Consider the following 27,646-nt stretch of genomic DNA (forward strand, 5'->3'; position numbering starts at 1 on the left):
GCCATTTTTACTGGGTCTGGGGACGCTAACAGGCTGGGAGCCATATGAATCTACATCAACACTGGGACAAAAGAAAAGCGTTATGGTCCGTGCAGCCCGTCTGTTTCTAACGGGGGGGTGGGGGGATGGGGGGGGCTGATTTAAATTCCTGGAAGCCGGCCCTTACTGCTGCACACTGCCAGAACCATTTACTACCACAAGATTCTTAAAGACTGTGCGGGATCACACACACACACACACACACACATATCCAAATACACAGACACATAATATCTCCAAAAGCTTGTAGACACTTCTGAATGCATTCAGTTACTTTAAAGGAAAAGTTCAGTGTCAAATAAACTTGGGCTGTAGTTAGTCATGATAACAAGTACTAGGCTTTTGTAGAATAGCCCATCTCCGTTTACCCCCAGCATTCCCAAATACATGCAATAAAATCACTCTTTTTACTCTTTACTCTTTTTTAATTCATATGCTGATCTGATTGCTGATACAAATGTGCAAATGTATACCCAAACACACAGCTTGTCTAATCCCTGTACCGATGTCCAGTATTTTATTAATTAAAAAAAAAAAAATTAAGTGATTAAAGAGTATTTTAATCTTCTTGTTTGAGTAAATCTACTTTGAGAACTTACTGGTCACTTAATTGGCAGAAACAAGAAGCCTGATGCTGCTCGCATCAGATTCAAAACCCTGACGCTGGCCTACAAAGCCAAAAACAGACCAGCTCCTTCATACTTGATGGAACTGATGGTCAAATCCAGTTCTCTTAGAGCTTCCAGTACAGCTGAGACACACAGAAAACAAACATCCAGACTCTTCTCTGTGCTGCAGGACCAAGGTGGTGGAACAAACTTCCACTGTAGAACAGAACAGTAGAGTCACTCGCTTTAGTCTTCAAACAGTCATACCCCTTGAACTTTTCCATTTTTTGTCACCTTATAACCACAACCACAAACTTATTTATTTAATCGAGATTTTTAGTGAAAGACAAACCCAAATATTGCGTAATTGTGAATTCTAAAAAGTATTCTACACCTGTTTATACAAACCTCCCAAGACATGGCCAATATCCACACAAAACAGACAGATCAAGCAAGGAGAGCACTGATCAGAGAAGCAGCAAAGAGATCCATGATCACTCTGAAGGACTCAGGTGGGAGAATCTGTATACAGAACAACTATCATAAGTCATTTGCTCCATAAATCTGGCCTTTATGGAAGAGTGTCAAGAAGAAATCCATTGTTAAAAGAAACATAAGCTGCCGTTTGCAGTTGCAGCAAACATGTGACAGAAGGTTCTGTGGTCAGAGGAGACCAATGTTGAACTTTCTGACCTAAATACAAAGCACTATATAGGCAGGAAAAGTAACACTGCTCATCACCCTGAACACACCATCCTCACTGTGAAACATGGTGGTGGCAGCATCATGCTGTAGATACGCTTTTTTTTCTTCAGCAGGGACAGATTTAGGAAGCTGGTCAGAGTTGATGGGAAGATGGATTGAGATAAATACAGAACAATCCTGGAAGAAAATTTCCAGACTGGAATTTACCTTCCAGCAAGACGATGACCCTAAACATACAGCTAAACAGAGCTGCAGTGGAATGCTTTAGATCAAAGCATATTCATGTGTTAGAATGATCCAGTCTTAAATCTTAAAAATCTCAGTCTCTAGATGCACAAAGCTGGTAGAGACAAACCCCAAAGCACGTTCAGCTGTAAAGTAAAGCGAATGGTGGCTCTACTAAGTATTGATATAGGGGGATGAATACTTTTGCACGTCACACTTTTCAGATTTTTATTTGATAAAAAAATGTCACACACATTCACACTTATACAATATGTTGTGTCTGTCTATCACTTAAAATCTCGATAAAATACATTTGCATTTGTGGTTACAAGGTGACAAAACAAAGTTCAAGGGGTATGAATTTTTTTGCAAGCCACTGTAAAACTTCTGTATCTGCATACAATATCTACATAAAGCATCAAAACATAAAACAGCAGAGACCATCCGTTTTCTGCACCGTTTTCAGCGTTCTGTTTGTTCACTACGATCCCGATATTCTCCAGTGAGATTCTGAGTATCAGTCAGTCAGTGTTCGCCTGCAGGCCAGAGATCACCTCACTCACTCCAGTCCTCCTCCTTCTTTCTGAAACTCTTCTCTCTCGGCTGTGTGAAAACGACAGTTGGTGTATGAAATAGCCAACCTGGCTACGCTTGCCATAAAAATCTGCAATATGATCGTCATTAAACGCATGAGAAGCCCTAAGCGATATGATGATCACGTTATGACACATTTTGGGAAATGAAAACCTGCAGCGCAGAGTTCATGCCAGAATTCGCTGCTATATTACAAGCCATTAAACGTATCTGTGTTATTTTCAACTTTAGTGAATGGCAAATGAATCCCTGTGCAGATTCGTGGAGGAACACTTTCAAACTCACTACAGCCTGTATGTTCTGAGACCAGGCGCCTCCTAAAATCCCTTCTGACTTCAATTAACTGAATTTTTTTCAGATCAGTTATCTACACAAGTTTGCTAATATTATCAGTTTTAATTTGATATGGTAAATTTGGTAAAGAAAACTGTATGTCTTTGATAACATGAAAAGGAAATGAATTAATTATAACAATTAATATGAGAAAACACTGAATATATTTTGTGTTCGATATGTTAGATATGCCAGCTGTCCTTTACACTGTGTAAAGATATTATCAACCATAAAGAATAATTGCTGCATAACTTTTAGAACTTCTATTAAATGTTAAGTATCTTTTAATTAATATAATAATAATATAAGTATTTGTGATTCCATTTCCATTAGTAAATTTTTGGCTGCATAGTTTTTCCAGCTGAATCAGGAAACATAGTTTCATGTCCTCATGAACACATTTAGCTTCTTTCATTATTTACTCGATATAGACAAAAGTATTGGGATACCTGCTCATTCATTATTTATTCTGAAATTGAGGGGATTAAAAAGAGTTTATCCTACTTTTGATGGAGTAACTGTCTGTACCATTGTGAAAGGGTCCGTATACTTAAGTATACTTTACTGAAAGTTCAAATTAGGTAAAGAATAATAAAAGTACATTTTCAAGAATTAGCACATGCCTTTTGCATGTTTCAAGACACGCAAGGTGTACTTTTCCTGTCATTACGATAGTGAAGACACACTGACACGCCCTAAATCAGGCTGCACTATGCACGGCTGACGGCTCACCTATAGGTGGCTAAATTTGGGCTATTGTCTTAATCAGAGTGCATTCTGACACCCCCTCCCTGATTATCTCAGGGCTTCAGATTATGCCCGTGTTCACTGATAGCATGTAGGAGGGAAAATGGCTCAGAGTTTAAAACAGGGAGTTTTAACCTGGCAGGAGACTCAGAATCTACACAGATTAAGGAGGAGACAGAGAGGAGGTGGGACGCTCTCAGTGGGTAAAGTAAAGCTGCTGTTTAAATGTGAGAATCAGCCAAAAAAAAGGCAGGAAAGAATCCAGTCAGTGCTCCACTCTAACTCCTGTTACTGCAGGTTGTGTATTACTGGAATTCTTCCCTGTCAAACTGCAAAGTAAGTGTCAAAACAGAAAACTTCTTACAGAGCTGCAGAAAGGAGAGAACAAAGAGAGCAAGGAAGGAAGAGAATGAGTAGGTGTTTGTGTTGAGCTAGAGCCGAGAGAGAGAGAGAGAGAGAGAGGATGAGGAGAAGAAGAGCAGAGGAGGGGAAATTAGAGTGTGGAGACAGAAAGGGAAGGTGAGACAGTGAAACTGTGAAAGGCAGGTGTGCACTGAGGAAAAGAATGAATAGGTGAGAGAGAGAGAGAGAGAGAGAGAGAGAGAGAGAGAGATGGTGGTGTCAGGTGGCATGAAAGTGCTAATGCACTGAATATATGAAACTGAATAGGATAAGCATAATTAATTACTTTCAGATAAAAGCCTTTTTTAATTGAGTTCAATTTAAGGGTACTCTTACACCTGGATCTCTGAACGTTCAGTTCGGTCTGAACCAGATTAACCTTCTCTAACCAGAGAAAATGGAAATTTGTCCAGTCTAAAAGAGCTGGTCTCAGTTTGTATTGATCATGCCTTTTTATGTTTCAGACTCTTATCTATCAGACTGTTATCACCCATTAAACAACATAGTAGAAAACCTAGAAAGGTAACACAGATTGGCAACACATCAGCATCTGACGCATGTCCTTCTACCAACCAATCATCATGTACTGTGGTATGAGAAAGTTTGGGCATCCCTGATTTTCATAATTTTTCTTTTTAAATCCTTGGTTGTTGGGATCAGCAAATACAGTTACTGTAGATCATATAGCAGATGAGCACAGAGATATTTGAGAAGTGAAATGAAGTTTATAGGATTTACAGAAAGTGTGCAATAATTCTTTAAACTAAATTGGGCAGGTGCATTAATTTGGGCACCCTTGTCGTTTTACTGATTTAAATCAACGCTAATTATTGAAACATAAAATATGTTTAACAAGCTCATTGACCCTTGACCTACATACACAGGTAAATCCTGAGAATTATGAGAAAGGGTTAAGGAGCCAATTACAAGTTTTCTCCTCTTTTTCTCATCTTCTCTAAAGAGCGGCAACATGGGAGCCTTAAAACACTTAAACTCTCAAATGACCTGAAATCAAAGACTGTTGAACATCACGGTTTAGAGGAAGGATATAAAAAGCTGAATAATCTCAGAGATTTCAGCTGCAGTTTCCACTGTGAGGAACAGAGTGAGGAAATGGAAGAACCACAGACACAGTTCTAGTTAAGAGCTGAAGTGACACAACAAGAAAAATCTCAGATAATCAGAGGAGAAGGATGGAGAGAACAGTCATAGTGAACCCACAGACCTCCAGACCAGCTCCACACACCTACATCATCATCTTACTGCAGATGGAGTAACTGTGCATCGTTCACTATTCACTATTCAGCTCACTTTACACAAGGAGAGGCTGTATGAGAGAGAAAATTAATGCAGAAGAAGCCTTTTCTGATCAAACGCCACAAACAGAGTCACTTTAGGTAAAGCTAAAACTAAAGCTTTGGATATTTTGGAATAAGGTTCTGTGTGTGGATGGATGTATCTTAAATTGAGTTATTTGGAGGACGGTTATTTATGCATGGAGGAAAAATAACACAGCATTCCAACACAAACACTGTACTGCTCCCCACAGTAAAATCTGGTGGTGGTTCATCATGCTGTGGGGCTGTGTGATCAGTGCAGGTACTGGAATCTTGTTAAAGTTGAGGGTCTCATGGATTCCAGTCAATATCAGCAGATTCTTCAGAACAATGTTGAAGAATCAGTGAGAAAGTTGAAGTTAAAGCGCTGGGGCTGAATACTTCAACAAGACAACGACCCTAAACACTAAACACTAAACTCTACTAAAGCATTAAATCTCAGTCTCCAGATCTGAATATTATTATAAATCTGTGGTGTGATTTAAAGCTGCTGTTCATGATCAGAAACCTGAATCAAACCTGACTGAACTGGAGATGATTTATAAAGAGGAATGATCCAAAATACCTTCAACCAGAAGCTTCAACCAGACTCTCATTGGAAGCTGTAGGAAGAGTTTAGAGGCTGTTATTTCTGCAAAACAAGGATCTACTAAATATTGATGTTATTTTTCTGTTGGGGCCGAAATTTATGCACCTGCTTAATTTAGTTTAAAGCATTATTGCAGACTTTCTGTAAATCCTACAAACTTCTAAAACACATCTAAAACAAATATCACTGTGTTCATCTGCTATATGATATATTTAACTGAAATTGCTGATCTGATCAACCTATGATTTATTATAAAGGAAAATAATGCAAATGATCAGGGGTGCCTAAACTGGTTCTTATGGGTTTCACACTGGGCACAGTGCAGTGGTGTACACCCCGAGCGAGACATATCGAAAAGTAATAGAGGGAAATGGAAGGACAAAGAACAACTCCAAAATGGAATGTCTCCATGACACAATGAAGAAAGAGAGAGAGCTGTAAAGGTGTGAAAGAAAGCGAGAGAGAGAGATGGAGTTGAAGAGGCAGAGAGGGAGGTGTGTAAGTGCTGACCCTTACTGGCCCCATCAGGCCCCCGGAGCACGGTGCACTCCTCAATCTGCCCAAACGCCTCAAACAGCCGGCGCACGTCCTCCTCACTCTGCTGCTTCCCCAACATCCCTACAAACAGCTTCCGGTCTTCTGAGAGACAGAGAGAGACAGAGAGAGAGAGAGAGAGAGAGAGAGAGAGAAATATAGGAAGATAAATGGTAAAATTTGATATATATATATATATATATATATATATATATATATATATATATATATATATATATATATAATTATAGAGCACTGTTGTCAAATACAGCTCCGGAAAAAAATAAGAGACCACTTCAAAATGATCAGTTTCTCAGATTTTACTATTTATAGGTATATGTTTGAGTAAAAATAACATTTTGTTTTATTCTGTGAACTACTGACAACATTTCCACCAAATTTCAAATAAAAATATTTCAATTTGAAGCAATAAAGAATATATGTTTTTAGACCTCAAATAATGCAAAGAGAATAGGTTCATATTCATTTAGAAACAACAATATGAATGTTTTGTCTCTGTTTTTTTATCTCAGCTTTAATGTGTCTTGGCATGCTCTCCACCAGTCTTCCACACTGCTTTTAGGTGATCTTATGTCACTCCTGGTGCAAAAATTCAAAAATTCACTTCCTCTTGATTACATTCCAGAGGTTGTCAGTGAGGTTCAGGTCTGGAGATTGGCTATAAACATATTCGAATTTCAGTCAGCAACCACAGGATTACATAAAGTGACCTACAAAAAGAATGGCAGATGGCAGCTGGGTTGAAGTGCATGAAAAGAACAGTTTGTAACAGGCTCCTAGCAGCAGGGCTCAGGTCATGTAAAGCTATAAAAAAGCCTTTTATCAATGAGAAGCCTTAGAATTGGAATCAAGAACTGGAGTAAGATCATCTTCTCTGATGAGTCCAATTTTCAGCCTTATAGTTAGACAGAGTGAAATTGGATGAAGGATTGATGATGATCTTCTCGAAAGACGTATGAATCAAGCCACATATTTTTTTTTCCTGCAGGACAATGCTCAATTCCACACATGTAGATCAATCAAGCTAAAAGTCCACCAGATCAAGACAGTGTCATGACCAGCACAATCTCCAGACCTGAACCCAATGAAAACCTTCAGCATGTAACCAAGAGGAAGATGGATGATCACAAACCACCAAACAAAGCTGAACTGCTTAAAGTTTTGCACCCAGGTGTAAAGGCATAAAGTTATCCAAAAGCAGTGTAAAAGACTGGTGGAGAGTGGGCTAAGATGCATGACAGCTGTGATAAAGAATCAGGGTTATTCCACTAAATATATGGCAAATAAAAGATCTAAATGACATTTTTTTATTTGGAAATTGAGAGAAATGTTTTAATAGTTTAGAGAATAAAACAAAAATGTTATTTTTACTCAAACATAAACCTATGAATAGTAAAATCAGAAAAACTGATATTTTTTTTTCAAGTGATCTCTCTCTCCTGGGGCTGTTTGGCACAAATACTTTTTGTCCAGAAGCAGAAGATCCTTTTGTGAGGTGGGGCCTCTATGAGCATCAGTTAACCCTGTCATCTAACTAGTACAGTTTGGTTCTTGTCAAAGTCTCCCTGCAAGAATCTGGCTCCCCTTAAAGTCTCCTCAGAAATAAGAGTTGATCAGGAAAGTTGACGTCAACCAGTGAGTTCATAGCCTCGCCCACCTCGGCTCAGGTCCGCCCACAGGCAGAGCTAAAGCCGGGCTGCAGCAGAACCGAGACTGTCTCTCTCGTTAATTAAGGAGGCGCTTACAGCTTCTGTTTACACAGCTAGTTAGCATTAGCTATCTTGTGTCATTAAATGGTAACACCACATGGATGGTCCATTTGATGATGCTCAACTGACACTCAACTAACATTAAACAGCATGTCTAATAAATGCAACTGAACTAAAAGGTGAAAGTAAATGATTCTCTATTGAATATAACCCAACATCCAACTCTAATCCAAACTCTAACCTTAACAATTTAGCATTGGATTTAGGTTTAGGATTGATTAAGGTTAGGTGTAGAGTTAGATTTTAGGGTTGATTAAGGGTTAAAGTTAGGGTTAGATTTTAGGGTTGATTAATGATTAAGGTTACGTGTAGGGTTAGATTTTAGGGTTGATTAAGGGTTAAGGTTAGGGTTAGGTGTAGGGTTAGATTTTAGGGTTGATTAAGGGTTAAGGTTAGGGTTAGGTGTAGGGTTAGATTTTAGGGTTGATTAAAGGTTAAAGTTAGGGTAAGGTGTAGGGTTAGATTTTAGGGTTGATTAAGGGTTAAGGCTAGGGTTAGGTGTAGGGTTAGATTTTAGGGTTGATTAAGGGTTAAGGTTAGGGTTAGATGTAGGGTTAGATTTTAGGGTTGATTAAGGGTTCAGGTTAGGGTTAGGTGTAGGGTTAGATTTTAGGGTTGATTAAGGGTTAAGGTTAGGGTTAGGTGTAGGGTTAGATTTTAGGGTTGATTAAGGGTTAAGGTTAGGGTTAGGTGTAGGGTTAGATTTTAGGGTTGATTAAGGGTTAAAGTTAGGGTTAGGTGTAGGGTAAGATTTTAGGGTTGATTAAGGGTTAGGGTTAGGTGTAGGGTTAGATTTTATGGTTGATTAAGGGTTAAGGTTAGGGTTAGGTGTAGGGTTAGATTTTAGGGTTGATTAAGGGTTAAGGTTAGGGTTAGGTGTAGGGTTAGATTTTATGGTTGATTAAGGGTTAAGTGTAGGGTTAGATTTTAGGGTTGATTAAGGGTTAATGTTAGGGTTAGGTGTAGGGTTAGATTTTAGGGTTGATTAAGGGTTAAGGATAGGGTTAGGTGTAGGGTTAGATTTTAGGGTTGATTAAGGGTTAAGGTTAGGGTTAGGTGTAGGGTTAGATTTTAGGGTTGATTAATGGTTAAGGTTGGGGTTAGGTGTAGGGTTTGATTTTAGGGTTGATTAAGGGTTAAGGTTAGGGTTAGGTGTAGGGTTAGATTTTAGGGTTGATTAAGGGTTAAGGTTAGGGTTAGATTTTAGGATTGATTAAGGGTTAAGGTTAGGGTTAGGTGTAGGGTTAGATTTTAGGGTTGATTAAAGGTTAAAGTTAGGGTAAGGTGTAGGGTTAGATTTTAGGGTTGATTAAGGGTTAAGGCTAGGGTTAGGTGTAGGGTTAGATTTTAGGGTTGATTAAGGGTTAAGGTTAGGGTTAGGTGTAAGGTTAGATTTTAGGGTTGATTAAGGGTTCAGGTTAGGGTTAGGTGTAGGGTTAGATTTTAGGGTTGATTAAGGGTTAAGGTTAGGGTTAGGTGTAGGGTTAGATTTTAGGGTTGATTAAGAGTTAAGGTTAGGGTTAGGTGTAGGGTTAGATTTTAGGGTTGATTAAGGGTTAGGGTTAGGTGTAGGGTTAGATTTTAGAGTTGATTAAGGGTTAGGGTTAGGTGTAGGGTTAGATTTTAGGGTTGATTAAGGGTTAGGGTTAGGTGTAGGGTTAGATTTTAGGGTTGATTAAGGGTTCAGGTTAGGGTTAGGTGTAGGGTTAGATTTTAGGGTTGATTAAGGGTTAAGGTTAGGGTTAGGTGTAGGGTTAGATTTTAGGGTTGATTAAGGGTTAAGGTTAGGGTTAGTTGTAGGGTTAGATTTTAGGGTTGATTAAGGGTTAAAGTTAGGGTTAGGTGTAGGGTAAGATTTTAGGGTTGATTAAGGGTTAGGGTTAGGTGTAGGGTTAGATTTTATGGTTGATTAAGGGTTAAGGTTAGGGTTAGGTGTAGGGTTAGATTTTAGGATTGATTAAGGGTTAAGGTTAGGGTTAGGTGTAGGGTTAGATTTTATGGTTGATTAAGGGTTAAGGTTAGGGTTAAGTGTAGGGTTAGATTTTAGGGTTGATTAAGGGTTAATGTTAGGGTTAGGTGTAGGGTTAGATTTTAGGGTTGATTAAGGGTTAAGGATAGGGTTAGGTGTAGGGTTAGATTTTAGAGTTGATTAAGGGTTAAGGTTAGGGTTAGGTGTAGGGTTAGATTTTAGGGTTGATTAATGGTTAAGGTTGGGGTTAGGTGTAGGGTTTGATTTTAGGGTTGATTAAGGGTTAAGGTTAGGGTTAGGTGTAGGGTTAGATTTTAGGGTTGATTAAGGGTTAAGGTTAGGGTTAGATTTTAGGATTGATTAAGGGTTAAGGTTAGGGTTAGGTGTAGGGTTAGATTTTAGGGTTGATTAAAGGTTAAAGTTAGGGTAAGGTGTAGGGTTAGATTTTATGGTTGATTAAGGGTTAAGGCTAGGGTTAGGTGTAGGGTTAGAATTTAGGGTTGATTAAGGGTTAAGGTTAGGGTTAGGTGTAGGGTTAGATTTTAGGGTTGATTAAGGGTTCAGGTTAGGGTTAGGTGTAGGGTTAGATTTTAGGGTTGATTAAGGGTTAAGGTTAGGGTTAGGTGTAGGGTTAGATTTTAGGATTGATTAAGAGTTAAGGTTAGGGTTAGGTGTAGGGTTAGATTTTAGGGTTGATTAAGGGTTAGGGTTAGGGTTAGGTGTAGGGTTAGATTTTAGGGTTGATTAAGGGTTAAGGTTAGGGTTAGGTGTAGGGTTAGATTTTAGGGTTGATTAAGGGTTAGGGTTAGGTGTAGGGTTAGATTTTAGGGTTGATTAAGGGTTAAGGTTAGGGTTAGGTGTAGGGTTAGATTTTAGGGTTGATTAAGGGTTAAGGTTAGGGTTAGGTGTAGGGTTAGATTTTAGGGTTGATTAAGGGTTAGGGTTAGGTGTAGGGTTAGATTTTAGGGTTGATTAAGGGTTAGGGTTAGGGTTAGGTGTAGGGTTAGATTTTAGGGTTGATTAAGGGTTAAGGTTAGGGTTAGGTGTAGGGTTAGATTTTAGGGTTGATTAAGGGTTAGGGTTAGGTGTAGGGTTAGATTTTAGGGTTGATTAAGGGTTAGGGTTAGGGTTAGGTGTAGGGTTAGATTTTAGGGTTGATTAAGGGTTAAAGTTAGGGTTAGGTTGAATCTAAGGCTGAATCTCTGAAAACATTTTGTCCTTTGAGTTTTAGAGCTGTTTAATTGACTGTGATTATACTAACTATTATTATTGTTGTTATTATTACTATTATTACTATTGTTACCATTATTGTCATTACTACTATTGTTATTAATGTCACTGTTTCTTTGTATTGATGTTTCGGTTAATATTTTCAGTGATGTCTTACTATATAATCAGTTTTTTGACATGTGTGTGCTTTGGCAACATTGTTTTTTAAAAACATTCATGCTAAAAAAGCCAAGTTGAATTGAATTGAATTGAAATTGAATGCTGGTAGGCGTTCTCTGCTGCAGAGCTGTTACTCGCGTTACCTGTCAGTATTTTTTAATGTTACTGCTGATTACAAATACTGAAAAAGAGGCTATATAAATTACACTTCAATACCCTGCATTAAACCGATGTAATGTAACAGCATCTTAATTAGTCATTTTGCACGAAATACTGACACAATGTAAAGAGCAGCTGGTGTCTTTTAAGCACTGTAAAAAATATGTAAGCTTAAATGTGTGTGTGTGTGCTGACTGATATATATACACTGAAGTATGATAAACAGCATTAAATGCTTGGCAGCTCTATAACATGGTCATGCCAATAAAGCTTCTATGAGCTCAGAGAGAGAGAGAGAGAGAGAGAGATAGAGAGAGAGAGAGAGAGAGAGAGAGAGAGAGAGAGAGAGAGTTATTATATTATTATGGTATTAAAGACTGTATGAAAAGGCCTGATACATTGAGGGGTTCAAACGAGGGGAGGAAAAAAATAGAAAGCGGATGAAGAGACGGAGAGAGGGAGAAAGTGAGGCTGTGAAAAGAGAACAAATGCAACTCACTCGCTTTCTCAACCCCTATCAGACTTCTGCAGAACTGTTTGCTTTATACAGATACACACCCCATACACACACACACACACACACACACACACACACAAACACACTCTCATCATCACGACGCTCTGCTTTTAACCTTCTGTGAGGCACGCGTGTGGCTTTACTGAACTATTTCTGGAAGGTTCTGTAATCTTTGCTACGGGAGCTGCTGTCAGGAAAGCCTTCAGAGAAAAAAGTGAAAAAAAAAGGTGATGCAAAGTCTTGAGGAGAAACTTCACTTCTGAGCTCAGCTATTCTTCACACTGCCCTTCCAGAGGAGCTGCAGGAAGCTGCCGGAATAGTGCGCTGTGTGTTTATGACATGTAAAGGCCAGCGTCCTGTCCGGCGGGGCTGTTCAGTGCAGTCCAGTCTGTCTGACCACCCACTCACCCACTCAGCTCAGCTCAGCTCAGCTCTCAGCTGATGTAACAAACCAGCAAGAACACCAGCAGCTCCCTTCAATCCAGAGGAAGTTCATCAGTCTAGACGTGTTTGGTGTCTAAAAGTTACTTCTGTAGTTCTGAACTGAAGCACTAAAGCTACAGCTAACAATAAAAAATTTAATAAAAACCTGACTAGTTGGGTAAAGGTGAGATTTATGATATTTTATATATTAATTCTGTGGCAAACAGGTAATTTCTATGTAAAGGTGTTGTGAAGTATTATCAGAGATGTATAGTAATGAAGTAGAACTAGTACCAAAATGCTGTATCTGTAATTTACTGGACTATAAATGTTTTCTCCTACTTTTACTTTCAGTACTTAAATAGAAAATCTTATAATGAAATACTTAAGTACAAACAATTTTGAATACTTTAGTACTTGTAATTGTAATAGAGTACTTGTCTTTTTACACAATTATGGATCTCTAGTACTTTATACATGTTTGAGTTTTATGAAAGACATTATAAACAGAGAATAACAGAACAAAACTTTCCAATGAAAGTGATCGTCTTAATATTTGTCTACTAAAAATTAATCAATCAGTGTTTTGACACGGCAAACAGTTTGAAAGTTTGTAAGTTGGGAGCAGGACAGCCGCCGTGCTAACAGCTGGACTCAGCAGAGTGGAGCAGGTTAGTCATGATGTTAACAGTCCCAGCAGTTTGGCTCTGTAAACTGGAGCATGATATCTTTAATACCCAAACTTCAGACATCAGACACGTCTCGGCTGATAAACTACATCTGTGGAAAGAGGAGGGGGATCAGGTAAACTTGTTTTTCCGCTGAATCATTCGTTTAAACACGCTCCACTGAGTCCCTGATGAACGCAGCTCTTGACACCAGCTGTTTTGTCTCATCAAAGAGACGGAGGGAGACGAGCGCTGCAAAAAACTTACCAACTGATTTAAAGTTTGTACAAATGCAGAAAACCTTAAAAAAGGATTCTCTCCTGACCCAAATACATACCATTAAGTCCTGTTTAATCTCTCAAACGAAACCCGCTTCACTATAATCTCTGTATTTCCATAGCATGAGACAGATCATTTATCTCCTCTACCTTACTGCTCTTCTACATTATGCATCGCTCTCTCAGAGCCAAGTGAGGAAATCGTCTGGAGATGGAGAGGTGCAGAGGGGTATAGCAGAGAAAGTGACATCTGCTCTACAATATGAGTCATTTAACTGAGAGAGAGAGAGAGAGAGAGAGAGAGGGGGGGGATTTGTTTCATTTATTGATTGATTTTATTGTCCGATTAAACGGCAATGTCTTTTTATTTTGTGTAGCTGATTAACCAATGATATGTCTCACACTTCACCAGGAATCAAGAGTTTCTGCTCTTTCTGAACACAAACATCTGGAGGGAAGGTCTTTAAGATCTTTCTCCACAGATGTGGAAGCATGATGAGTACATCTGTATGTATATATATATATATATATATATATATATATATATATAAACACTGTGTCACAAAAGTGAGTACACTCCTCACATTTCTGCAGATAATTAAGTATATCTGTTCATGGAAAGACACTGACAAAATGACACTTTAACACAATAAAAAGTATTCGGTATGCAGCTTACTGTATATAACAGTGTAAATGTATTCTCAAGAACTCAAAATAACTCAATATACAGCCATTAATGTCTAGCACCGCTTGTCATTTTCCCTCCAAAATGTCATGTGACTTGTTAGTTTTACTAGATCTCAGGTATAGTGATAGTGTGCATAGGGAGCATGTGTGTTCAGTTTTGTAGTGCAGCTCTCACACTCTCTTATACTGGTCACTCCAACATGGCACCTCATGGCAAATAACTCTCTGAAGATCTTCATTGTCTTCATTGTGTCAAAGTGTCATTTTGTCAGTCTTTTCCCATTAAAAGATATATTTAAATATCTGCAGAAATGTGAGGGGTGTACTCACTTTTGTGATACACTGTATCTAATTTAGGTGTAAGTTAATCATTCTAATTGATTATTTGTTTGTTTATGAGATTAAACTGCATGTGCTTATACAGTATATTTTACATTGCAGTTATGCTATACACTGTAAAAAGTAAAACACTGCTCTCATTCATTTAAAGTGTTTTTTCTCACTCTAACAGTTAAAACATATTCGATTATTTGCTTCAATGCAAGTCATTAATTTATACCTGCGTTTTGAACTTGCTGTTTTACATTGATACAGAGCAGAAAGTCAGCTGGACATGAATTTGGAATTATTAATTTAATTGACATATTTCCACCATCCAAAATGTGAAGATACCTTCCCGGTATCCTTCTTATAGGCTGAGGTAGAGTGTGTTAAAACAACTGAGAGAAAGATTAGATCTACAGCCTTTAAATGGTCGTTTGATTTTCCAGACCAGTAAAAATAAGTTACCATTGTTTTTTTAAGTGTTTTTATACAAAAATACCTGTGCTCTGTGATCTTATTTTTTTTAGTGATACTTGGTCACTAACTTGTGGGCTCTAAAACATTTGTTCCACCCTGTTCCTCCACAGTGTATATGGAGACAGTTACAATTGTAATGTAGTATATTTCTCTTAGTTTTTCTTTTGCCAGCTCTTGGATTTGTCTCTCTTCATTCCTATTAAAGCAATTTGGAAGTTCAGTGCTAAACACAATAAATGTGTTCTAAAGCTGTGTGTACTGAGTGGTCATTAGTCATGTAAAGAATATTTTATAGTTAATTTGCTATATAGTTTTAAATAGTGACAGCTGTTTTTTTTTTTCTTTTTGGAGCCAAACTAAAATAAGTAGTTGCTTTAATATGTAAAATTAGTTGCACTAATTTTTGCATTAAACCAAATTGACTATTTACATTACATAAATAAAGACTATATATGTTTTTTTTTTATTTGGGACAATTCAAAATAATTTAATTGTCCCAATATTTTTTTTTTTACAGTGTAGTATTGTCTTGGTTAGTATGCTGCTTGTTGCATCCTTAAACACCCATAATAAATATTTAAAGGCGTTTAAAATCATTTTTTGAGCAATACCATTAAACAACAGTGTTTATAATAAAAAGGCTTGAGATACACTCACTCTTAACTAAGGGTTTACAGGTTGAGTCTGGTATACTGTGTCTGATAAGTGAGTTAATGAGCTCTCACATAAACAGTAGCGCAGCATCAACAGGGTTCTGATCAAGTCTGAAATTACCCACATCTGTATCATCTGCCTCTAGTGAAAGCTCCCAGTAACACGCAGCATGCAGGTTACATCAATAACCAGACAGTTTTCTATGCAAAAGCATAGAAACCTTGTGGGCACCGAGTGGTCCAGTGGTCTAATGCGCTGCCACTATGAGCGGAAGGTCGCAAGTTCGATCGACCCTCATGCAGCTTTACCATCAAGCTGCCGGTGCTCAGAGGGAGCACAATTAGCCCTGCTCCCTCCGGGGGGTAGATGGCGCTCTCTCCCCACATCACTCCTAGGGTGATGTCCGCAGCACAGGGCGTCTGTGAGCTGATGTATCGTAACCGAGTCGCTGCGCTTTCATCTGAGCGTTAGTGCTGTGATGCTGCTCAGTAAGGCTGCTGGATGGAGAGTGTTTGTGAACAGCAGTTTTCATGTTTCTCCACAGAAGCTCAATGAGATTTAGGCCAGGACTTTGACTGGGTCATTCTGTATGATTAGGTTTGGGTCATCGTCTTGCTGGAAGGTGAATCTCCTTCCCAGTCTCAAGTCTTTTACAGCCTCCAAAAGGTTTTCTTTTTCCAGCATTGTTCTGTATTTATCTCCATCCATCTTCCCATCAATTCTGAGCAGCTTCTCTGTCCCTGCTGAATAAAAAAGCATCCCCACACCATGATGCTCCCACCACCATGTTTCACAGTGAGGATGATGTGTTCAGGATCTCTTCTTATTTTTGAAATCTTTATAAAGTAGATTCTATTCGAAGAACCAACCCAATTTACTGAGTGAAAGTGTAGAATTTCCTCACTTGTTACACTGAGTTACAGCGTGATTACACTTGGACTGATTACAAGGACTGATTACAAGTGGACTGAAAGCTTGATGCGGCAGTTTGACAGAAATGACCTCTGAGTGCCCTGAGTAAACACACACACACACACACACACACACACACACATACCCAACACGATGTCTACACTTTTTCAGCTGAGTTAAATTAAACTCAGGTTTCCTTTCTGTGAGGTGGGATCTCACAGCTGTTCTCACCTGTTTAATGTTCAAATGAGACACCCACACACACACACACACACACCCACACACACAGATACAAATAGACATCTGTATAATGTACCTGCAACTGAAACGTGTTGTAAGAGATATAATAGCACCCAGAACACCATCAAACTCATACTGCATGAGTAAAGCAACTATAATCTTAATTCATCATGTTTTCTATTGATATCAGAATTTTTTGCTCATATTGTACACCCCTAGTGTATGTGTGCATGGTTATGTATGTGCTTGTTAGTGTTACCTGGGATGGATAAAAAAAAAAACTTTAACACACTCAAATTATTTAGGATATTTAGTAACATTTTTTGCAATTTATTTATTGTTCTAAAATAATACAAATAGTATCCAAAATAAAAAAAATGACATATTAGGGGTGTAACGGTACGTGTATTCAGTTCACGGTTCAGTTTGTGTGAACGCACACAGAATACATGATACATAGGCAGAATATAGGAGGAGTATTTTAGCTGTGCTGAAATCCTGCCCTGCCATAGGAAATAAATAGTCACCTGTCGCTTTCCAGTGTAAACGCAGGGTTAGGCGCTCATACTATCTCTTTCTCTCTCTTTCTCTTTTCCCTTTCTTGCGTGCACTCTTTCTCTCTCGTATGCGCACTCTCTCTCTCCATGTCCACCAAAGACCACCACTGACCAGATATTACCTGAATGGAGGGTGAAAGTCTGACATTGCCAGTCTCAGTCCTCAGTGGTTGAGGATGACGAATTGAGCATCAGCAGACAGACTGCAGCTGTTCAGATATAAAAGATCCACCCTCACAGTGAGTGTGTGAAATAAAGTGAACAGAGAGTGAAAAGCTGCAGAGGATCTACACCTTACCATATACAGTTTTCACAGGAACTGAAGTCTGTCTATATTTGTTCAGATGTTAAAATGCCATTTCTCTTCCTCCATTTTGGAAAAAGTATATTCATCCATCAATCCACACAAAAAAACACTTGAATGCTGATCCTGTTTGAATCGATAGTACCTTATTAAGAGAGGCACTGATTTAATAAAGCAGTGTACTATGTGACTTACTGTAATTCTAATGATTCAGTAATTCTAAATCATAACTGCACTAGATGTACTATGTATATGTAATAGAATATTACAAGGGTGTGAATGCTTTGTTAATTATCCAGATACATGGGGACTGCCCTGATTAGAATACTAAAACTCAAACCATGATCAATTGCTGTACTTAACTTAACTTAACAGTAAAACTAGGGCAGTTATGACAAGGCATGCAAACCAATCAACTGCCCCAGACAATGACTAGTTATGAATTGAATGCAACAACAAACTGTGTGATCACCCCTTTAAATTCTGTGATGTTCTTTACAGTGAAGCACAACGACACTATTATCAGAATCCCCCTCAAGGAGGCTCCTCCCACTAGTTACTGACAGTAGCCAGCCAGTGAGGTTCATCAGTCCGTCAGCAATCATAAAGCAGTGGAAGCCAGAAAAAAAGGAGACAGAAGAAGTGGAAGAAATAAAAAAGACAGCATTTTGCTAGTATTTTCCCACGACAGAACAGAAAAGAAGAAGAGAGGGGGGAAAATGGGGAGGAGGTGGGTGTGAGGTTGTTCAACACGCAGGTAGTGAGTGGGAGTGGGAGGAGTAAGAGCGTGGATCAAACTCCCAAAATGAGATTAGATAACTGCACTAAGTGAAATTTACAGTGGATAAATTACATATAAAAATCTAATTTAGGTTGGCGCACCAAAATGCTTTGAAAGGGCCCTAAGTAAAATTAATCAGAAAATTGCTGTTTGCCCATGTGAAATAAAAAAAAACGAGTAAATAAAAAAAATAAATAACGAATGCCCAATGAAAACAGCTGCCACCTGTATATTTAATACTAACATTTGAGGAAAAAAGGAGTGGTTAGATTAAAATAGTTTCACAAGAATGTACTGCTGTGTGGAATAACATTGTAAAAACATATTCACGCTACACAACACATATGAAGCAACAGTGTATTTATTCTAAATAAATATAAAATTAATTTAACAGCAAAAGCTTACTAAACAAATCGAACATTTCTTAGTATGTTAGTAGTTTAATTTCTACGAGCCTGTGTCTTTAGTGTATGTTTAGCTGTAATTTTAGCTACATTTAGTAAATCACTGGCAACTAAAAATCTTAAACATTTCAGGTGCATATCATCGCTGTACAATGAAAAACACTTATCTCCATTTTTGTGGATTTTTTGTTAACTACATAATTTGAACAGACAAACCAATAGACCAATAGAAACTCTTCAAAATGACCTGGAATATTCTTGTTTTACATTGACTTTCAGTGAAGCTTTACAAGGTTTTTTCTCTCTCCTGTAAAGTTGCTGTTTTGGACAGTGATGATAAGGTTATTCTGAAGAATAATTACAGTATTGTAAACTATGTATTTAATCTATCAATTTACTTTTCTTATTATAAAGTAATATGCTGCAATCTTTCTCCACTGTGAACATTTACAAGAAACGTTTTAGAGTGCACAACAGAAAAGTGGTTCAGGAGACAACAGAACAGAAGAATCAGTATCCTAATGTGAACAGAAAGTGGAGTAATTGCACTCATGAGCAGAAGTAGAAGTAAATCAGCAGATTTCTGTAGAAAAGAAAGAGAAAATAGCGGCTCTGGGTTTTACCTTTCAAATGGCAGAGAGCGTGTTCAGATTAAACACAGTTTCTCTTTCTTTCTCATTATCTCTCTCTCTCTCTCTCTGCTCGTGCCCCCGTGGTGCTCCAGCCTTAAGGGAATTCAGACTCGCCGGCCGTCGGGGGGCCGTTCGCAGACCTAATGTCAGCTCTACAAGGCTAATTAACTAGCCATGAGAACAATGAGAGAACATTTCCAGCGTGTTAGCTGAGGCTAAAAAATAAATCACCCGCGCTGGAGGACGCTGGGAGGGAGGCGAGCGAGGGATCTGAGCTTCTCCTGCGGGAGGGTCACAGAGAAAAATTTAATTTGTAGTCCGCTATCTTTTCATTGCCAGACCTCCTGGATATAATTCGTTTCTCTCTCTTTCTCCTATATTCCATCTCCTCACTGACCAATCTCTCTCTCTCTCTCTCTTTCTCTCTCTCTCTCTCTCTCTCTCTCTCTCTCTCTCTCACACATTCTCTCCTTTTCTCTTCTTCTTGTTCTCTTGTTTCTATAATTCTTTCTCTTTTTTTCTACTCACTTATTCTCTTATTTTATTTGTTATCCCTAGTGAAATTTAAGTATACTAAGCATTATTATACTATAGTGCACTAAATTTATCTTGTAGCCACATTATTATTAATCAGTATATTTAAAGAGTGATAAAAATGAAATAACTTTTTTGTACTTGTTATACTTTAACTACAGTATAAAAATAGTACAAAAGTCTTACTTAAATTGTGCTAAGTGTCTTAACTGTACTAAAATGGAACTATTTTAAATATACTTAAGTAACATTTAAACATTTAAACTACTTCATGCATGAAACCCCATATTTTAAATATTAAATATACATTTAATGATTATTACAACTGTATCACTAATATTATACACCAGGTATATTAGAAATGTACTAAGAATTGATGTGAAATACATGTGATCTATTTATATTAGAGGACAAATATGCTTCTTGTTTCCTGTCTTTTGTAAGTAGCACACTTCTAGTATACTTCGTTGGATATAAAATATATTTTAATATGCTGTACTACAATTTGTTGTGTGTTACGAGTATATTTAATTACATTAAACTAAAAGTACACTTCATGTTAGTTTATTTATGTTAAAACACACTATATTGTACTTTTTAAAAAAGTATGATGAAAGTTTACTTTCAAACATTTGATAAAAGCCTAATATTAATGTATTTTTAATATATTTTAAGTAAGTACATAAATCTGTTAGCATATTTAGACATTTCTCAATATGTTTTAAGTACAATTAAGTAGATATATACTTTTTTTTTACCAGGGATCCCCTACTCTCTCTCTGTTTTTCTTTCCAAAACTCCATATTGTCTCTTTCTTCTCATCCTCTTTCTTGTTCCCAAAATCCTCCTCTCTTTACTTTTTCCCCTTTTTCTCACTCTCTCGTTCTCTTTTCTCCTCTCTCACACATTTCCACAGTCTTTCTCTCTCTTTAATTTAACTCTGTCTCATTCTCTCTTACACACACTGCAGCACTCTGACCACAAAAACACGTAAATATAGGCCATAATTTATCATGCTGTACACACACACACATACACAACATAACACACACACACACACACTAAGACACACACACACACTAAGAGACACACAGAAGAATATGGATTTCAATTAATTAGCCCACTTTGCACCTGTCTCCCCGACTGATCCTACTGGATTGTTTGAGGTTTTTCTTTTTTTAAGCTCATGGTTGGACTCCAGAGTGCGTTTATGAAGAGCAGCAGAGTAGAGCCTCTAAAAGCTTCTCCAAACAAAGCGCTGCTTAGCCTTCAGCTCAGCTCAGCTCCTCAGTGCATATTTAAATCAATAAGTTACAGAGAGGGTCACATGATTTCCACCCAGAGCACAACGAGGTTCCTCACGTTCTGAACATGAACATGAGCTACAGCAGAACTGCTGTTTAACAGCTGAACTTTTCCCCCTCACACTTCATATCCTTTACATTAAGAGCTCTTTCCTCGGGATGAGTAGCTGGATATGACAAATTCACTTTACAAATGGTTCAAATCAGATTTGAACTATATTTATACTATATATTTATATATTTGAACTGAAATGACCCACGTGGACAAATTTATAGTTTATGCCAGTTCAAACTTTTGGAACCAGAGACTATAAAAAAAATTGACGCCGTGTCGTTGTTCCCATTCATTCAATGAAAATAAAGCTGAAATCTTCCTCCATGTTGGCGATCCTGAAACCCGAGTCTGTGCAGTAGAGACCAGAGGAGGGAGAAAGACTGTGGAGAGAGGGCCTACTCATTTAAATAACCCTGCCCCTGAGGGCTGCCTCGAGGTCACAGGCTGGTCCCGCCCATAACCAGCTCTTTCACAATAACCACACTTTTTTGAATAGAGCTGAATAACGTTTTTAAAAAAGGAGTTCTGTGGGAATATAAAAATTGACAATATAATCAGAGGTTACACTAGCTGCTGCATTTAAATAAAGGAGGTAGAATTACAGTATATTAGAAAAAAACGTGATTGAAAGTTGTTCTGTTTTGCCATTGAAACCTATAGGGATGGGTGGGGTTACACAGCTTTCTGCAACCAAACAGCAGGGGGCGCCCGACCTGTGGTGGCTTCACTTTTGAGAGACGATGCTCTGTCCAGCTATTCACAGTCTATGGATGGAACAAATCTGCTCAAGCTCTTTTCATTAATTCTACAGCCTCAAACCTGAGAGTAACAGCCTGTTGAGAATCCTGAAATAGCCTGTGCTACATCTGTTATATGTTGTTTTTTGCATGGCGTCACATCTGCTTGAAAACGCAGTGTCTGCAAAATGTATCTCTCGATTCAGACTTAGTGCCTTTTAAGGAGTCTCTGTTTTCCCAGTTTGCTTATTCAATTCCATGTAGCGCTTTATAATACAGCGCGTGTTTTAGAGGGTAAGTACTGTGTAATTATAGAGTAATAATGATAAAACACTGTACACTACATAATACAGCCTGACACTCCCTGTTGTTTCTGAGTACTTACTGAATAAGTACTGTGTAATTATAGAGTAAGAACAGTATAAATCAGGTAAGTTGTGGGTTTATTAACCATTAATATAAAACCTTGAGGTTTCTGTGTATTAATAAATAAATTTTCTTTAAAATCTCAGCATTCTTGATTGTGTTATTGAAGATGTACCATTCTTTTTCAAACTCGAACTAATTCCCTGGAGTGTTACTGAAATGAAGCCTATATAACTGCCAGAAACAAATGGCAAAATGATTATATATTGTTCTATATGAAAATTGCACCAAATATTTATGGAAATTGCAGGTTCTCCTGTGCTTTATTTGATTTCATTTAAGTATGAGTAGGATCCCATAAGTATTTTGAATGGACTGGTTCATCCAGAGAAATTACACAATAAGTTAAGGGAACTAACCCTCTAAAACACAGGCTGTATTATAAAGTGTTACCCAATTCAACTTAATTTTATTTATATAGCGCTTTTTACAACAGAAGTTGTCAGAAAGCGGCTTTACTGAGAAAAACAGGTCCACGCCTCTTATAAGCAGCACCACAGAAATGCCAATTATTGTGGTGACAACAGTGGCAAAAAAAACTTCCCTACATTAAGAGGAAGAAACATTAGGAGAAACCAAGTTTAAGTTTTTTCAAAACTGGTTTCAAAACTGCATCAGCTAGCACCACGTCATAACTTGGAGTACAGAAACACAGATGTGTGAATCTGGAAAGGACGAAAATCAGCAGGTGAGCTCTGAGTTGCCATAGACTGGAACCAATGGAACTTGTAGTTCTTTGGGCAAGAGCTAACCGCTCTAGAGTGATACCCACATTTATTTTACTCTGTTTTTTCACAGGAGCCAAGGTTGATTCCCGTAGCACATTGTTTAGTTATTAACTGTTTTAAGCACTCATAAATAAACATAGCTAGCATTCACAAACACAGGGGAGAGCCGTGAATGTTAGCTGGGAGAGAGAGACGAAGCACCATCTTCCTCACTCTAATCACTCCTTATTACACACTGCAGCTGCCTCCGCCAAACTGATCTAAACAAAATATAGTGCACTTTCACGTACATCTCTCAAAGCAGGGGTCGGCAATACACGGCCTGTGGGCCAGATGTGGTCCCCAAGCATGAAACATCTGGCGCATGAGATTGTTTCAACTATAATGAATGATAATGAAAAAATAAAAATTAAATAAATAAAATTATTCTCTGGTGAGCTTTTGTTTACAATCCTCCCCTGTCTCTCTGTCCTGCGCAGCGTGACTCTTAAACAGAGACTGTAAAAAAAGATGGACGCTGTGTCTCCGTTCCCATTCATTCAATGTAAATGAAGCCGAAATCTTCCTCCATGTTGCCGATCCTGAAACCTGAGTCTGTGCTGTAGAGACCAGAGGTCACAGGCTGCAGAGCTGAGCGGAGCTGACGGTCTGTTATTGGTCCCGCCCATAACCAGCCCTTTTACAATAACCACACCTTTTTTAATAGAACTGAATAACATTTTAAAAACTAATTCTGTGGGGATCTAAAAATTTTACAATATAAGCAGAGGTTACACTAGCTGCTGCATTTAAATAAAGGTGATTGAAAGTTGTTCTGTTTTAACATTGAAACCTATGGGGATGGGGATCTATCTATCTATACAAGTGACTTTGTATTGTGATTGTGTTGTTGATGCTAATGCAAAGTGCCCTTGTGAAAGGCACTATACTAATATAAAAATAGTTCTCAAACATAGTTCCTTTCATAACTCTGTTCTCTTCATTCCCACCATCCCTCTCTCTCTGTCTCTCTCTCTCTCTCACTCTCTCTATTTCGCTCTCTTTCTCTCTCTCTCTCTCTCTCTTTCCGCTGAAAGCAGGGGAAATTGTCTGGAAAATGAATGGCTGTCAGTCTGCTGCCACGTCCAGACAAGTGGACGGCCCTCATTCTACAAATGCAAATAACAAAAAGGAGGATCAAAAGAGTTATCAAAACACTAGTGACATCTGACAATTGCTTGTCTCGGGAAGCCTTTTCATTTCAGCTGGCTATATTAAAAATTAATGGATTTCACACAGACGCCATATGCTGTCAAGACTGATGCCCCTCTCAGTGGAATAAAGTGCTACTTTTTCTTGTAGGCAGCAGCGTGTGCTTCTGCAGCATCCCGCCGTCACTCTCTCCTCCTCCTCCTGCTCCTCTCGTCTCAGAGGGAAAGGGGATTGAGTTGTTGGGGAAACCTACTTAGACAAAGTTCTCTTTCCCTCTTTTGTTTGCAAATGTGTCATCCCTCCAAACAATTAGTCTCAGGCAGCAGAATCGGGTGGTTAACATGTTTTTTTAATGATCGCCACATTTTACCAGCGACTCTGAGCCAGAGAAGAATGATTCCAGCTTTCCAATTCATGGAGAAAGTGAGCTATCGGGGAAAGAAAAAAAGCGGACAGCTGCCTCTGACGATAAAAAAGCTCCTGCTGAGGGGCCTGTGGGTGTATTTCAAAGGCAATGTATACGTGTGTGTGTGTAGGTGTGTGTGTGTGTGTGTGTGTGTGTGTGTTTGTGTGAAGGCGGTACATCAGACATTACTGTGCTGTCTTGTTACTTGGCTCGACTGCTGGTACTGCTCGGCTCTGGTGTTCAGCACTGTCCTGTCTGTACTAACAGTATATCAGTATACTTATCTTTACTGATAAATCACACACCAATACTGAACTGTGTCACATGCTGGATGCATCAGATCTGGTCTGATTATCATTTAATAATAAGTCTTCTTTTGGTGTTAATATTAATAAAAGCAGAAAAGAACAGAACGGTCCGATCAGTCTTAGCGTCACGTTTAGAAAGCCCTAAATATATATATATATATATATATATATACCCTAGCCTCATTCTGACATACACTATATTACACTTCCATAAGGATTCTAAGAGACACAGAACACAAATAGAAGCACAGAAGTAAGGAAAGAAGCTTCTGATTTAGTGCACACATATCACGGTTAGTATAATCTGTGATCTGTACACATTGCTCTGCACAATTTGGAACACTTATAAACCACAAATTAACAGCTGAAATTTAACTGTAACAGTGAAAATTACAGTAAAATTTTCGTTAATCTTGACACAAAGCTGCAGTGAAAACATAAAGACTGAGCAGCCGTTTGTCATATATATACAACTCTGGAAAAAAAAGAGAAAAAAAGAGGTGAGGGGTCAGCTTGTCAGTGCTCAGGCCATTTGCCACAGGGTACAAATTGGTCGGAATGGCTGTCACCCCAGAAAGGCAGCTTCCTCTGAAGTCTGTATACCAAAAAGCTTTTTGCTGAAGACATGTCAACAAAGGACATGGATTACAGGAACCATGTTCTATGGTCTGATGAGATCAAGATTCGTTTGTTTGGGTTCAGATGGTCTCAAGCATGTGTGCAATCAGGTGAGGAGTACAAACATATTAATAAATCAATAAGCATGGTGCCTGGAATGCCTGATTTGTCTGGAGCAGGAGGTCGCAGGTTTGAACCCCAGCTCATACAGCTTTATCATCAAGCTGCGGGCGCTCAGAGGGAGCACAATTGGCCCTGCCCCCTCCGGGTGGGTAGATGGAGCTCTCTCCCCACATCACTCCTAGGGTGATGTTGATCAGCACAGGGCGTCTGTGAGCTGATGTATCAGAACCAAGTCACTGCGCTTTCCTCCGAGTGCGCTGTGATGCTGCTTGATACTGCATCAGCATGTGTTAGTCTTCACCCTCCTGGTGTGTTGAGGCATCACTAGGGATAGGGGGAGTCCTAGTGAGTGGGTTGGGGAATTGGCCGTGTAAATTGGGGAGAAAATGGGAAAAAGTCAAAACCAATCTGTGTCTTTACATTCCAGTGTGTCCAAACTCTTGCATAGTGAGGATTTTTTTTATAGATTTATATAATGAAAGAAAGATTAGTACTGTGGTCAAATATGTGCCTCTCAAAGTTCGTCCAATACAAATGAAAAGTGTTGAAGGTGAGAGTAACAGGGTCTGGGTTCGGGTTGAAGGGCTTCATCTGCATCTACTGGGAAATCTCTGATTGGGTGAAAGTTGCATTTGGGCAGCCCAGTCTGTTTTTACCCAGCAGCCCTCAACACTTCCACCCGCTGAGAGCAGGGAAACACAGGCTCAGGACAGCTTGAGCTGAAAGGTCACAAACGGACATGCACGCTCTGAGAGCAGGAGAGAAGCCTGTCTGTACAATAACTGAAATAAACTGGAATCTGACTGTGAGGCTCTATAGAGTTCTCTGATTGGATACATAGATGGACACTATATTAATCCCGAAGGAAATTAATTTAGGCATCCAGTAGAAACAGTACAGTACGATAATAAATACACTCGTATTAAAAACTGAACAATAGATAGATAAAAAGTGTATAAACACAAAAAACAGAGCAAAAGTTGTACTGAAGGTGAAAGTTGTATAAGGTGCACTGAATATGATCTGGTGGCTTCTGGTCGTCCAGCATCTTAGTAAAACCTTTTATTGTATCCCCATTTACATGCAATGTAAAGAACAGCTACCAGATCCAAAGAAATGAAGAAAATAACAAGGTTCTTTGAGTTATAGAGTTTTTTTCAATTTGTCACCCATCTGTCTATACTTTTTACAGTTTTAAGAGGGCAAAAATTTTGCCCGGAGGCTCAGATACAGACCCGTTTGCATGTGAAGGGTTAAATATGGTAAATTAAAATAACTTAAGCAACAGCAGAACTCTGACTTAACACTTTTTTCTCAGTTTTTCCCTCTTTCAGGTCTTATAACACAGTAATTATATCAGACAGACACATGCCCTGATCTCTTTTACTCCAGAAGCCATACGGCTGCTCAAAAATATCATCATTTAAAATGATAAAGGAAGCAGAATTGTTATATATTCCTGGAACTGATCGTGTTTTGGTCAAAATTTTACCAAGCGCCTGTTTTCTTTTCTTCTTATTTTTGAATGTATAGACTTTAAATATATTCACTCCTAAGATATTTTTTTAAACAGTTAGACTACAGTGTTTATGAGTTAAAAGCATAAGAATATTGATGATAGTTCATTACATGGTTTATTAAGTATTAATTTGATAAAATACATGGAGAAACAGCATCAGGCGGAGTTATTTATCTTGATAATCAATAATCACACCTCTAGGATACACGTAGATACTAAAAACCTGACACTCAGAGCAGCTTATGCCTCTCAGTATTTTAATCAGGACCAATATATCCAATATTCCAACTAATAACAAAACTGATTTACTAAACTAGATATTTATTTTCAGCTTTTAGTTTTTAGTTTAGTTTTAGATTTATTTTCAACAAAAAGTTATTCCACAAAATGATGAGAAAAACAGTATTATAAGTATAAAC

The 27,646-nt window shown here is 38.2% G+C and overlaps 1 protein-coding gene across 2 annotated transcripts in view; it reads right to left on the reverse strand.

Annotated features, from left to right (window-relative positions):
* Positions 1-27,646, reverse strand: part of celf6 (CUGBP Elav-like family member 6) — a 260,186-nt gene that overhangs the window by 56,071 nt on the left and 176,469 nt on the right. For both annotated transcript variants that reach the window (XM_049473607.1, XM_049473606.1), the window contains exon 4: positions 6,090-6,218. In XM_049473607.1, the coding sequence (XP_049329564.1) occupies positions 6,090-6,218 (129 nt within the window). The remainder of the gene's footprint in view (positions 1-6,089; positions 6,219-27,646) is intronic.

Source organism: Astyanax mexicanus, unplaced genomic scaffold (assembly GCF_023375975.1).
Source record: "Astyanax mexicanus isolate ESR-SI-001 unplaced genomic scaffold, AstMex3_surface scaffold_40, whole genome shotgun sequence".
Classification (NCBI taxonomy): domain Eukaryota; kingdom Metazoa; phylum Chordata; class Actinopteri; order Characiformes; family Acestrorhamphidae; genus Astyanax; species Astyanax mexicanus.